At 46.9% G+C, this 12,562-nt stretch overlaps 1 protein-coding gene and 1 long non-coding RNA gene across 6 annotated transcripts in view; one reads left to right on the forward strand and one right to left on the reverse strand.

Moving 5' to 3' along the window:
• The window catches only part of LOC119363637, a 16,495-nt gene extending 7,155 nt beyond the window's left edge, over window positions 1-9,340 (reverse strand). The window contains exons 1-4 of one of the 2 annotated variants that reach the window (XM_037629011.1): window positions 9,158-9,340; window positions 6,316-9,016; window positions 5,983-6,097; window positions 5,788-5,882 (exon numbers count right to left, since the gene is read on the reverse strand). In XM_037629011.1, coding sequence (XP_037484908.1) covers window positions 5,788-5,882; window positions 5,983-6,097; window positions 6,316-8,940 — 2,835 coding nt within the window. In that variant the 5' untranslated portion in view covers window positions 8,941-9,016; window positions 9,158-9,340. Of the gene's footprint in view, window positions 1-5,787; window positions 5,883-5,982; window positions 6,098-6,315; window positions 9,017-9,137 lie in introns of both variants that reach the window. The other variant, XM_037629010.1, reaches the window with a different exon arrangement.
• Window positions 9,341-9,473: 133 nt separating this feature from the next.
• Window positions 9,474-12,345, forward strand: LOC119363638. 4 transcript variants are annotated; one of them, XR_005174202.1, is made up of 7 exons: window positions 9,477-9,824; window positions 9,910-10,057; window positions 10,428-10,527; window positions 10,620-10,795; window positions 10,882-11,078; window positions 11,421-11,744; window positions 12,061-12,345. It is a non-coding gene; the product is annotated as an uncharacterized LOC119363638 (long non-coding RNA). The 4 variants fall into 4 exon arrangements; XR_005174199.1 differs by having other exon boundaries at window positions 9,474-9,824; window positions 10,882-11,744; XR_005174201.1 differs by having other exon boundaries at window positions 9,474-9,824; window positions 10,620-10,789; window positions 10,882-11,744.
• The last annotated feature ends 217 nt before the right edge of the window (window positions 12,346-12,562 follow it).

Consider the following 12,562-nt stretch of genomic DNA (forward strand, 5'->3'; position numbering starts at 1 on the left):
CTTGGACACCGAGTTTGGACAGGAAAAAGCTGTGTTGGGACCGTGTCTGAGCTTTCGTCAGAAAATCAGCAAGCTGAAGCTCCGAGGGCACATACTGAGGGGCCACAATTCTGTCTTGCACCTGAGAACGAGTGTAGGAGGCATCAACACCAATGTGCTTGGTGAGCTCATGCTTAACAGGATCACGGGCAATGCTGAGTGCCCCAGTGCTGTCGGAGAGCAGAGGGGTCGGTGTAGCAGTGGAAACACCAAAATCCTGAAGAAGCCATCGTAGCCAAGTAATTTCTGCAGTCACGGACGCCATAGCTCGCAGCTCAGCCTCAGCACTGGAGCGAGATACAGCATTCTGCTTCTTGGTCTTCCAAGCAATCAGGGAGGAGCCAAGAAAAACACAATAGGCAGAGAGAGAGCGGCGATCAGTGGGATCGCTGGCCCAGGTAGCATCACAGTAGGCCTGAAGCTGAAGAGAGCTGGAGCGAGGGAAGAATAAGCGACGAGTCACGGTACCACGAAGGTAACGAAGAACACGAAGAAGGTGACTGTAGTGAAGTTGAGTGGGAGCACAGACAAACTGACTTAGAATGTGCACAGCATAAGAAATGTCAGGACGAGTGATGCCTAGATAGATAAGGCTCCCAACAAGATGGCGGTAGCGTGTGGGATCTGCAAGGGGTTCACCCTCACCAGGACGAAGATGGAGACCAAACTCCATAGGAGTGTCAACCGTGCGCTGATCAGTGAGGCAGGCACGAGTGAGAAGATCTTGGATGTACTTCTCTTGAGAGAGATAAATACCCTCAGGGGAAGAAATGATCTCAAGTCCAAGAAAGTAGCGAAGAGAACCCAAATCAGTCATCAAGAATTGCTCATGTAGACGTTTCTTCACAAAATCAATGAATTGGTGGTCAGCCCCTGTGATAATCATGTCATCAACATAGAGTAGTAAAAGGGTGCGACCGTGAGGAGAAGTGTGAATAAACAGAGCAAGATCATGAACACTAGCAGAGAACCCGATCCTTGTGATGACGGCGGAGAAACGCTCAAACCAGGTACGAGGAGCTTGTTTCAGCCCGTAAAGAGCGCGCCGAAGGCGACAGACAGTGCCATCAGAGACAGTATAGCCAGGAGGCGGCTGCATATAGACCACTTCCCGCAGCTCACCATTCAAGAAGGCATTCTTGACATCTAATTGAGAGATGGACCACTGCCGAACAGCAGCAACAGCCAAAAGAGTGCGAACATTGGTCATCTGAGCAACAGGAGCAAAAGTCTCATCATAGTCACGACCATACTCCTGCTGGAAGCCACGCGCAACAAGACGAGCTTTGTAGCGCACGAGAGAACCATCTGAATGTGTCTTAACCTTGTAGACCCATTTGCAAGTGATGGGTCTAACGCCTGTAGGCAGGGGTACAAGGTCCCAAGTGCCTGTGCGCTCAAGAGCATGAATTTCCTCTGCCATAGCATGCTGCCATTCAGAATGAGCAGCAGCCTCACGATACGTAGACGGCTCAACAAGAGTGGTAGCAGCAGCAACATAGTACGCAGGAGGCTGGAGAGTGTGGCGATCATGCAGATTATACCGAGGAGCAGGAGGGGTAGGTGGTTCTGAAGGAATGGGACCCAACAGGGAAGGAGTGGAAGTGGAAGTGGGCGCATCCGAGGGAGAAGGGTGCCGAGCACGACGGGAGTAGACAAAAGGAAGCGGAGAGAGAGGGGAAGTGGAAGGTGGCGCATCAGAGGGAGAAGGGTGTTGAGCACGACGGGAGTAGGTAAAAGGAAAAGGAGAGAGAGTGGATGGCTCAACCCGAGTAGGAGAGTCAGGAATAGAAACCTCATCCTGTGTAAGCTGAAGCTCATGAGCAGACACAGGTGAAAGGCTAGGAGTGGACCTACCAGGTGACGATAAAGGTGAAGAATCAGGTAGAGTCAAAAAAGAGAGAGGCTCGACTAACGACTCGGTTGTGGCAGTAGAAGAATGACGAGGGTAGAAGGAGCGAGACTCATCAAAAGTGACATCTTTGGAGATTCTCAGTCTTCGAGCAATAGGGTCCCAGCAACGGTAACCTTTGTGCTCCAAACTGTAGCCAAGGAAAACACATTCAACAGATTGAGCAGTCAATTTGGTGCGTTCATGAGGGTGGAGAAGAACAAAACAAGCACAACCAAACAGGCGTAGACCACTATAATCAGCTGGACCATCACCTAGATGATCAACTGGTATCCCTCCCTGAAGAGGGACAGAAGGCTGAATATTAATGAGATAAACAGCGGTAGAGACAGCCTCAGCCCAAAAGTGCGGGGGAACAGCAGAAGATAAAAGAAGAGCCCGAGCAGTCTCAAGGACGTGACGATGTTTGCGTTCAGCCACCCCATTTTGAGCGTGTGCACCAGGACAGGAATACTGAGGAAGGGTACCCTGTTCAGCAAGGAAACCACGAAGCGCACGAGATAAGTACTCGCCAGCCGAATCAGCACGAAAAACTCGAACAGAGGAATCATACTGAGTGCGAACCATGGTAGCAAACGACTTGAAAATTTGAAGCACTTGACTACGAGATGACATAAAGTAGATCCAAGTGTGGCGAGAAAAATCATCAATGAAAACTATATAATATTTGTGACCCCCTTTCGAAACAAAGGGGGCAGGACCCCATACATCAGAGTGAACAAGTTCAAAAGGTCGTTGAGAAACAGAATTACTAGAGGGATATGGAAGTTGTATCTGCTTGCCAAGCTTACAACCCATACAAGTTAGTGAACTATCACCAGATACAGACCCTAGAACACCACTCCTAACCAAAGAAGACAAGCGGGAGCCACAAATGTGACCCAATCAATGATGCCACTGAGCGAAGGATGTGGTGGAGGTGGCAGCTGAAGCAAAAGGGGTGGTGATGTCCGACTGGCTAGAGGACGCAGCGGAAGGAAGGCGCAGCCAATCGAGCTCCCAAAGGCGCTGAGAGTCATGGCGCCGAGGACCGATCCCAACCAGAGTCCCCGTACGACGATCCTGAACACAACAAGAGTCAGAATCCAGAATAACACGACAACCCAAGTCAGTAAGTTGACCAGCAGATAGAAGTTGCATAGTCAGTTTAGGAACATGAGAAACGGCAGGGACATGAAAAGAAGACGTGGAAAGAGTCCCTCTTGCGGCAACAGAAAGAGAAGTGCCATCTGCAGTCTGAACTGTAAGAGGAGAAGGCACGGAATTGACAGCACAAAGATGATCTCTGTGTGGTGTCATGTGGAAGGAGGCCCCAGAATCAAGAATCCAGGGCAAAGATGTACCTGACGAAGAGTGCGGTGGTGGACCAGACGTCTGACCAGCAGAACCAACAGAACCTGAGGATGGTGCAGAAGCAGTAAGGCGGCGCAGCAAGGTGAGCATCTCCTGGTGAACCTTCTCAAGGGAGCCCTCACGAGAATTAGAGGAGCCTCCCGAGTCCTTTTGAGGACGGCCACCACGGCGACCCTGTTTCCTCCTCTTGATGCACTCCGTGATCATGTGACCATCCTGCTTGCAGTAGTTGCAGAAAGCACTAGTGGAGGTTGCTGCCACCTGTGTAGAAGAGGGCACACCAGGCAGCGGTGGTGGAACGCGGGCAGCCAGGACTGCTGAAGAGGATGGCAATAAGCCCGTGCTCCGTAGGCGCACCTCCTCAGATCGCACCTCAGCAAGGGCCTCCAGAGTAGAGAGCCGAGGATGGCGTGCCAATAGCTAAGCACGACTCTGCTCGAACTCCGGCCGGAGGCGACTGAGGAAGTCGTAGAGGCGACGAACCTCCAGCTTAGCTTGTTGCCGCACACAACACTGACATCTGTGACAAACATCAGCTCCCAAAGAGTCCAATTGGCGCCACACCGCCGACATCTCCTTGTAGAAATCATCCACAGTAGCATCTCCCTGTTGTAGGTAGTTGTTGCTCTTGACGAACAACAGAGAGATACATGGCATCCCCTGTAGACTCATAGCGATGGCGAAGGTGCTCCCACATCTGATATGCAGTGGTAAGGGCCACCACATCCATGGTGAGATCAACATCCATGCTGTTCACCAAGATAGAAGAGGCTCGAGCATCATCATTTGTCCATTGCTTGTATAAGTGGAGTTGATTCTGATACTCTTCAGTGGCCTCTTCAAAAGCATCTAGCATCTCACGTTGCTTGGTTTCATCGGCATCAACAGGGAAGGCGAACTCAGCTGGAGGAGTGGGCAGCAGGGGACAAGGCAGAGCACCAGAGAGGTGCTCCCAGACCAGCTGGCCCCTCATGTGCAGCTTCATGTGCTGCACCCAGTCCCTGTAGTTCTGTCCGTTGAAGATAACAGGACATCGTGGGACTGGGACAGCACCGGTGGTGGTGGAGGGCGCCATTGCAGCAGAGCAGCAACAGCAGCTCGTTGAAGACCAGCAGCAGCAGGAGGCACAGCTTGATGGCAGCAGCAGACCAGGAGGAGAAGAGCAGCAGCAGCCGCACTTTGAAGAGCAGCAGCAGCAGCTCGTTGAAGAAGAGCAGCAGCAGCAGCTCGTTGAAGAAGAGCAGCAGCAGCAGAGAAGAGGAGCAGCAGCAGCAGCAGCTCGTTGAAGAGCAGCAGCAGCACGTTGAGGCGGCGGCGCCGGCCGGGAAGGACGGCGGCAGCAGCGGCCTGGAACGGCTGCGGCCTGGACCAGCAGGCGGCAGCAGCTACCAGGAAGAAGAGGGGAGAGGCTCGATGAAGAGAGGAGCGGCGGCGGCGGCGGCGGCGGCGGCGACCAGAGGCGGCGGCGGCGGCTGGGGAACCTAACCCTAGCTCTTATACCATGTTATGAAGTGAGCCTATATTCCATCGGGCCAACAGGCCAGCACATATACATGAAGGGAAATAAGCAAAGAAGCCCCTATACAATATGATAACTACACACACAGCACAACCCTGTTCTAACAAATTTGACCGGACATACACAAGAACAAAGTAACAATAAGCAGATAATGATAACGATTACGACAAGCAATTCTACATGCCAGCCAGGAAGATTCAAAATAATAAGAACAAGCAGTTAAGCCATAAAACTTAAAATGCACCACATTAGAGATCCAAAAATTAGAAACATACATTAAGAGGTGGTGTGTGCAACCGTAACTACATATTCTGCAGACAGTACAAGTTCAGAGGTATACACTATGGTGAAATAAATAGCCAAAAACATCAATTTCACAAGAAACAAAAGTAGCCAAAATCATCATCCATCACTGGATTAATGGGCACACAATTAGGTCAACATGTAAACATTCCAGCACCTCAAGGTTCAATGTGGCATATTCCCAGCATACAGAATTAGCCTAAAGTGGTCTTTAGTTGCCACAAAAAGAAAAGAAAAAAAGGTAATACGAGGGGCTAAGAAATGTTTACAAGCCAATACAGGTTGGTTGAAGATTTTTTTTCTATATACTGAGATACAAGACGTACTTCAGCTTTGACTTGCCAAATTATCAGCAAAATTGATTTTTTGTTCAGTCAGGCTCAACCTAGAACCTGTAACATAACTTTATTGATTTCTTTAATGGAAATTGGCAAGGGCCGGATGCGTTGCTCTCTTCCACTATAAAAAAATGTAAACCATTGAAGCATGTGAAAAGTAACACTAAGTGTGCTAACCATAGTTAGCATAACCAAGCAGGCAAATATTGCTGTGGCAGAATGGAAGGGGACAACAAGTGATCAATTAACAAACTGGTCCAGGCACATACCAAGTAATTATTGCCAAAAACCGAGAACAGAAAACAATTATGTAGATTTCATACCTTTCTACATCCTGGGCTGCAGAAGTGATCAATGGAGGCACCAGGTGGGGTAGAAACGGAGTCCCTCTCAGTTCCAGGTGTACAAACCTGGTGATCTGAAAAACAACAATGTGTAAGAAATTGCCGGAGTGCACAAACTTGTGTGTGTGAACGCGTGCAACCAAGCACGTGTGTGTTGAGAGGGTTGAGCCTTACATTTTCTAGAACATTGCAAGCAAGAAAGCAACTCCGTGAAAGACGGTGTCATTTCTTCAGCAGAGCTGCAGAATTTGCATATGCAGCTACGACAATACCAATCTCCAGAAGGCATCTGCAAAGGCGTTTAGCACAAATATAAATATCAGCATAAAAGCATGAGAGAACAAACAAAAGAGACATTTCGAGAAAGAACTAAGTAAAATAAATAAATCAGCATAGCATCCTAGCAAGCAACTCTTTTAAAAGTGATGGGGCTCAAATCAACTGGAAGGCTATAAGTGATAGCCCAAGTGTTCAGATAATTGTTAACCCAAATACTTGTATGTTCACCTCGATTCCTAAGCAAGCCACATGAAAAGTTGAAGTACAGCGATCGCAGCAGAGCAAGTCACCGCCATCACCACAAATACCGCAAGTATCATCATCAGGATCATCAGCAGGATCTATCTTGTAAAATCCCTTCTTTTCATATTGTGATTGCTTATCCCATGCATCAAGTAAGCATTGCAACAATGGAATCCCGCCATCTTCTAGGAAGATGTTTGCATAAGGCTGATGCTCTTTTGAACCAGCATGAAGTTCAAACTTAGCAGCTGTGAGAATCTTGGAACAGCATCCACAGTAAATACCATTCCTGGTAATTCTACCATCTAATATTGCCTGTCTTCCTTTTTTGTTCATGTATTTGACCTTCGCATCTTGTGAAATTACCCCCAGATCTATCATCCACGATAAAACCGTCCTCTTCCATTTATATGGAACATAGTTACCCATGCCTTCCAATATACGAGCACTACCACGGACAAGAAGTGCACATCCCTGATGCTTGGCTTTTACCTTCTCTTTGTTGTTCTGATACTTGTTTCTAGAACTTCTACCAGCAGAGGCACCTTTTGAGTTCCTACTTCTGTTGTCCCCTCCCTTCTTCTCAGCAGAATGTTCTTTTTTGCCCTTTCTTTTCCGCACAATTCTTTGTAGCATTGCTAGGTCCTCTTTTGATATGGCATCAAAGGAAGCATCTGCTACACCTGGTCCACCTGTAGGGTTCTCATCCTGTGAACTTTTCACTTGCTCTTGGAACACTGCATAAGCCTTTGTGATTGACCAATAGCTACTACCTTGTGGAGAAACATACACAGAATCTTCATAATCTTTATCTTTCCGAGGCCTTAGATCAATTGTCCATCCGTTATGTAATAGTATACCTTTTATCTGATCCCGGAGTTTCTGCTTAAGTGCATTACGAGGTCCTCCCCTTGGTTTCTTCATCATGACATGCTTCTTGGGAGCAGAATCAGATGTGCCTTGCAGATCAGTGACTTCCAATTTTACTTTCTTGGATAAATTCTCTGGTGAACCTTTATGCTCAAGCAATCTCTTCTTCTCATTTTTGTGTTCACCAAGTTCATTTTTCTCATCTTTCAGGCTTGGTGAGGGCTGATGATTGCCTTGTGAGGAGATCTTCGGCTGCACCTTTGAACTTTTCTGTTTCACTGTATGGCCTGAAGAAACTCCCACTACGCTTGGATCGCTTCTCCTCAATATGACAGAGGAGACCAGCTTTCCAGTAACTTTCTTCCCACCATTTAAATCCCGCTTTTGGGACTCGATGAGAGCACTGCTTTTATCATTATCCTGTTCATAGCCAGTAACGGTCTCTTCATCCACCCTACTGTTCCTCGACGGAATCTTGCCAGCAACAGCTTTTAAATCCACCATACAGTTCTTAGTCGCGACCTTGTCATCGCCACTTCCTGTATCCATCTTACCAGTCTTCATCAAGATCTTGCCATCACTGGTCTCCCCCTCCAACTTAATGTTCTTGGGAATAAGGTTTTCATCAGTGTTTTCTCTGACCATCTTATTGTTCTTCGGAAGAAGCTTTAAAACACCACTCTTCATCGGAACCTTGTCATCCCCAGCCTCCACCTTAACATTCTTTGGCAGAGTATTGCCATCACTTGTATTCCCATCAACATCCGACTTCTTCGGTAGAATCTTGCCATTGCTGGTTTCCCTGAGCACCTTATCGTTCTTCGGCAGGATCTTCAAAAGGCCACTTTTCCCTTGAACCCTTATAACTTCCCCTTGGACAGACCCAGCCAAGCTAGCCTTGTCAGTCTTCAGCAGTATGTGTTTCTCATGTTTCAGTGATCCTACTGGCTTCCTCTTGACATCCAAACTTGAGTCCTGCTCCTTGAACTCTGCCTTCGTCTCCCCCCAACGTTCCTGTCGGCCAGAGTCAACCGAGTTGCTCATGTCAGTCTTCAACGGCTTGTGTTTCTTACGTTTCAGTAGCTCTACATGTCTCCTCTTGTCATCCAAGCTCGATACCTGCTCCTTGACCTTTGAGCCAATTGTTGCCTTCATCTCCACCCCACCTTTCTCATCAACTCGTCCAGCCCTTACCTCGGGCTTCTCGAACCGCCATTTCGGGAACCCTGGACGCGGCATTTTCCCTACAGTTACATCCTTTGAAGCACTTCCACCGTTTCCAGCAGCACCAACTTTGGCATCCTCAATTTTGCTCCTCTTGGAGTCAGGCTGTGAGCTACTCCTGCTGTTCTTATCTCCCTTATTCTTCTCTGGATAGTCTCCTTGAGTGGACTTGACCCTGTGGAGCTTGTCGGAACTAAGAGGCACCACTTTCTCCTCTGACAGGTCATCACCTTTTCGACTGCTGGCACTGTTAAGTTCATCTCCCTTGTTCTTCTCTGAACCATCTCTTTGAGTAGTTTTAGCCCCAGGAAGCTCATAACTAGGAGGCACCACTTTCTCCACTGATTGATCACCGTTGCCTAAGGCGGGATTAGGCTCGTCAGACTTGTGCCGCGTCAAGAGGCAAGATTCATCCGCTTCAGAGTCGCTGGACTCCAGCAGCAGCTGTCTCTGTCTCTTCCGCCCTTTCGGCGCCACCACGTCCCCCGAGCCACCATGTTGCCGGTCCGAACCCATCTAAAACCTCCTGAAACCGATCCGAGAGCTCAAACTTGTCGCTCGAAATCCATTGCCCAACGCTCCACCCTGGATCAAAAACCACACGTCAGAAATTTTCTCAGCACCGAAGCTATCCGCGATAAACCCTCGACCGAATTACCGCCCAAAATTGGCAAGGGACATTCTGGATCGGAGTTCAGCGTGATGGGGCTCACCTGGATCGGGGCGGGGGCGCGGGGCGGAAGCGAGGGAGAGGTTGTGTTGCGGCGGCGAGGGATTAGGGTTTCAGGGACGGCGAGGCAAGGGGATTCGGGGTGCGGGGGGAGAAGAGGAAGACCACGAGGCGATGCGCCGGGGTTGTCTGGCTGGCCGGTTCACCTGGTTCGCGCTCTCGCCGTCGGGAGTCCGGCTGGGTCTGCGGATTAATATTGGGTTCGGAGAGGGTGTTTGATACTAGTACTAATTAATTCATTAAATCCATTAACGGTCAGCGCAAAGGGCGGCCACAGGCGATGTCCACCTGTCTCTTTTACTGTGTGCAGTGAAAAAAAATTAAACCGAAGGAGAAAAAAAAAGAAACAAATCGTCCTCCTTTCCCATTCACCACCGCCCCAATTCCTCCCCCTCTTCCTCTCCCTCGTCTGCCGCCGCCGCCACTCACCGGACACAGCCGTCGCCGCCACCAGTGCCCTCCCCCACAGCCTGCACCCCAATCCTTCTCTCCTCCAGTCACCTTATCCCCACCACTAGTGAGCTCCTCCTCCCCCCACCCCGCTCGCCCCAGATCGAGTAGTAGGTTCGGGTTCACGGCCAAGGCGGCGCGAGCGCTCCGATGCTGGTTCAAGCAGCTTGAGGTGGGTGCTCCCTGCGGCTCTTACCCTTGTGCCGACGCCATGGACAAGGTGCCCTCTCCATCACTTCTGCGTATGTGTGTTCGATTTGGAATTGGTCCTCCGTTCATGAAGATCCCTCTATTCTCTGTTGCAGGAGAACATATACCTCTGTTAGTGTAGCAGCCCCAACCCTAGCCCTTCTTCGGCCATGGCGACCTAGCAAGCAGGAGGATCGAATCCCTTTTCTTATCCCCTTATGTGATGCGTGCCTCTGCTTGTAGAGGCGTGGAGAATTTTTCAGTGTATGTTAGCCACTGAGGCATGGCAATTTCTAAGGTTTTATCTACTGTCATGCGACATCTGTTAGTACTTGGAGAGTTTTATCTACTATGAGAATTTTTGCGTTATTTATATAATCTACACTTCCTATAGTTAATTCCTGACAATCAGGTTATTGTTAAACTTTTCTTCATATAATAGAAAAGGTTGTTGCTACATTTGCATCCAATCCAACATTGAATTTAAAAGATGTCCATCTTATTTGGTTGTTGGCCTTTCTAAATTAAAAAGTGTGCATATTTATGTATTTAAGAAAAGGATATGCGCATGGTACCGAACATGAGAAAAACATTGTTGACCATATCTCAAATCAAGTTATTTGGTGTATTACAGGCCAAGCATGTAATTAGAGAATAAATATAGCGGCAAATGAGATTATCGAGCTGTTATACGAACCGATTGTTACTCGGTTTCCGATCATTGCCAAGCAGAAGTATGTATCTTGCAGCATTTCCTTGCCTTCAGAATTGACTGTATAGAAAACTAGGACCTAAACTTGTGCTACTGGCCAACCATTTTTTCAAGGAATGTCGAGCGTACCTGAAAGAAGGTATCTGCAGTTTGATATTTGCAGCCCCAAGGTGCTCTGAATTCCCTGAACTCAGTCGGATGCGAGACCTTCTTGAAAAGAAGTATGGGAAAGATTTTGTTGTTGCTGCAGTTGATCTGCACACAAATGCTAGTGTCAATACCTTGTAAGGGTGTGTGTTTCATTTTTTTTCTACAAAGTCATTCATTGTCACTACTGCATGTATTTTTTGCTCACTACTGAATCGACGATGTTCAGCTAATTGAGGAAGTTGTCAGTCATCTCTGGACTACACTATCAAGTTCCAAAGCGAAGATTTTGCACAAACAGTACAAGTGTGTCTATGATTATGAGCAGTATCAGTACTTCAACTCGACATGATTTAAGATGCTAATCATATTCTAGATAAATTTTCCAGTGGAAGCTCACAAGAATCTATTCTTTGTCAATGGAAGGTAGACAATTTTCTCAAACCTGTTTGGAGACACCTGAATTTACAATTAAACTATTCTATGTTGCTTATTATTTCATCTTCTATCTACACGTTGCAAAATTATGTTGAGGAGCTTCACACAGAATTGGTATATCCCATAATAATTAATTTGTATTGCTCAAAGAAAGGCTCAGAGTTTTTTTCGCTAGCACGGATGAGCATCAGCTAATGGTTCATGTGAATCAGGCTAATGTAGCTTGACAACCGAAAGAACAACTATGCCTTTTACATGTTGAAGACGGGGTGTAACTTGTTCGACTATATTTTCTGCGTTCCCTGCATCTGTTGCTTTGTATCTTGACAGGGAATCAAGAATTGTCCCCACCTACAAATTTATCAAACATGATAGCAGTTAAGAACCCAATAGCAAGAACTACATCATACTCTGTGCATCCATTCAGAGCAGTCAAAAGTTTTGTCGATGTATATCTTTGTAATCTCAAAGATCAGATGAGTACTGTTGCGTTGAATCTCTGCAAGAGCAGCAACAACATTTGCAACCACCATAGCATTATTGTCAAAAATTAAGTCTTTGAGGGCCTCCAGAAATCCTCTGCCTCCAATAGCTCAACATTTATATCATGTACTAAACTCTCCAGTTTAGTTTTCGCGGATATAAGATAATATGGTATGTAATCAAGAGATTCATTTTAATTTGGATTGTTCACATGTTTACTCAAAGCATATATGATCTATTATGTGGAGTTGATTTTTCTCTTTTTAGCACCATCTATCTTGGAATTAGATTTGATACTATGAGAATATAATGATGACTATTTCTTGATGGGTACTTGCTGCATGATTTTTCCCGTGCATGTCCAAGTCTACATGTGAAAGGATCTTGCTTGATTCCATACTACTAGTTCATTGGATGAATAAACTCACACCTTGCATGGCCAAACTATCAGCTGGTGTTTCTAATAATTATGTTTTTGTCATTGCAGGAGATTATGGGGTGTAATTCTTCAGATGTAGAAATGTCACATTTTGCTCAGCGTTCCGAGAGTACAATAGAGGCCAAAACCAAGATTTTGGATTCTCAAACATACAATTTGCATGTGAATAAATGTGTAAGTTTACAATGCATGGTTGTATCACAAACTATGGTTACAAGTTGCTCTCTAGGAACTCATGATGTGTTGTTTGCATTATTTGTCTGATTTTCTGTTGTACTCTGTAAAAACTTGGATGTTTCCATGCAATATTTATTACAAGAAATTTACAGATAACTGTATGGCAATTTTCCTCTATTCCCATAAGTAATTTTGAGAACACACTAGTACATCCATATTTTGTTGTAGTCGCAGGAGCCCACCTCTCCCGTTAGCCTTTTCTGTGTGTGTGGCGGCTCAGCTTGGGAACGGGAGGACTGATGCCTCCTTCTAGGTCAGCACCTCCTCATGGGCTTGGGCCCTAAGTGACAAAGCTAGATGGGCTTGGCCCATA

This window comes from Triticum dicoccoides, chromosome 2B (genome assembly GCF_002162155.2).
Source record: "Triticum dicoccoides isolate Atlit2015 ecotype Zavitan chromosome 2B, WEW_v2.0, whole genome shotgun sequence".
NCBI lineage: Eukaryota > Viridiplantae > Streptophyta > Magnoliopsida > Poales > Poaceae > Triticum > Triticum dicoccoides.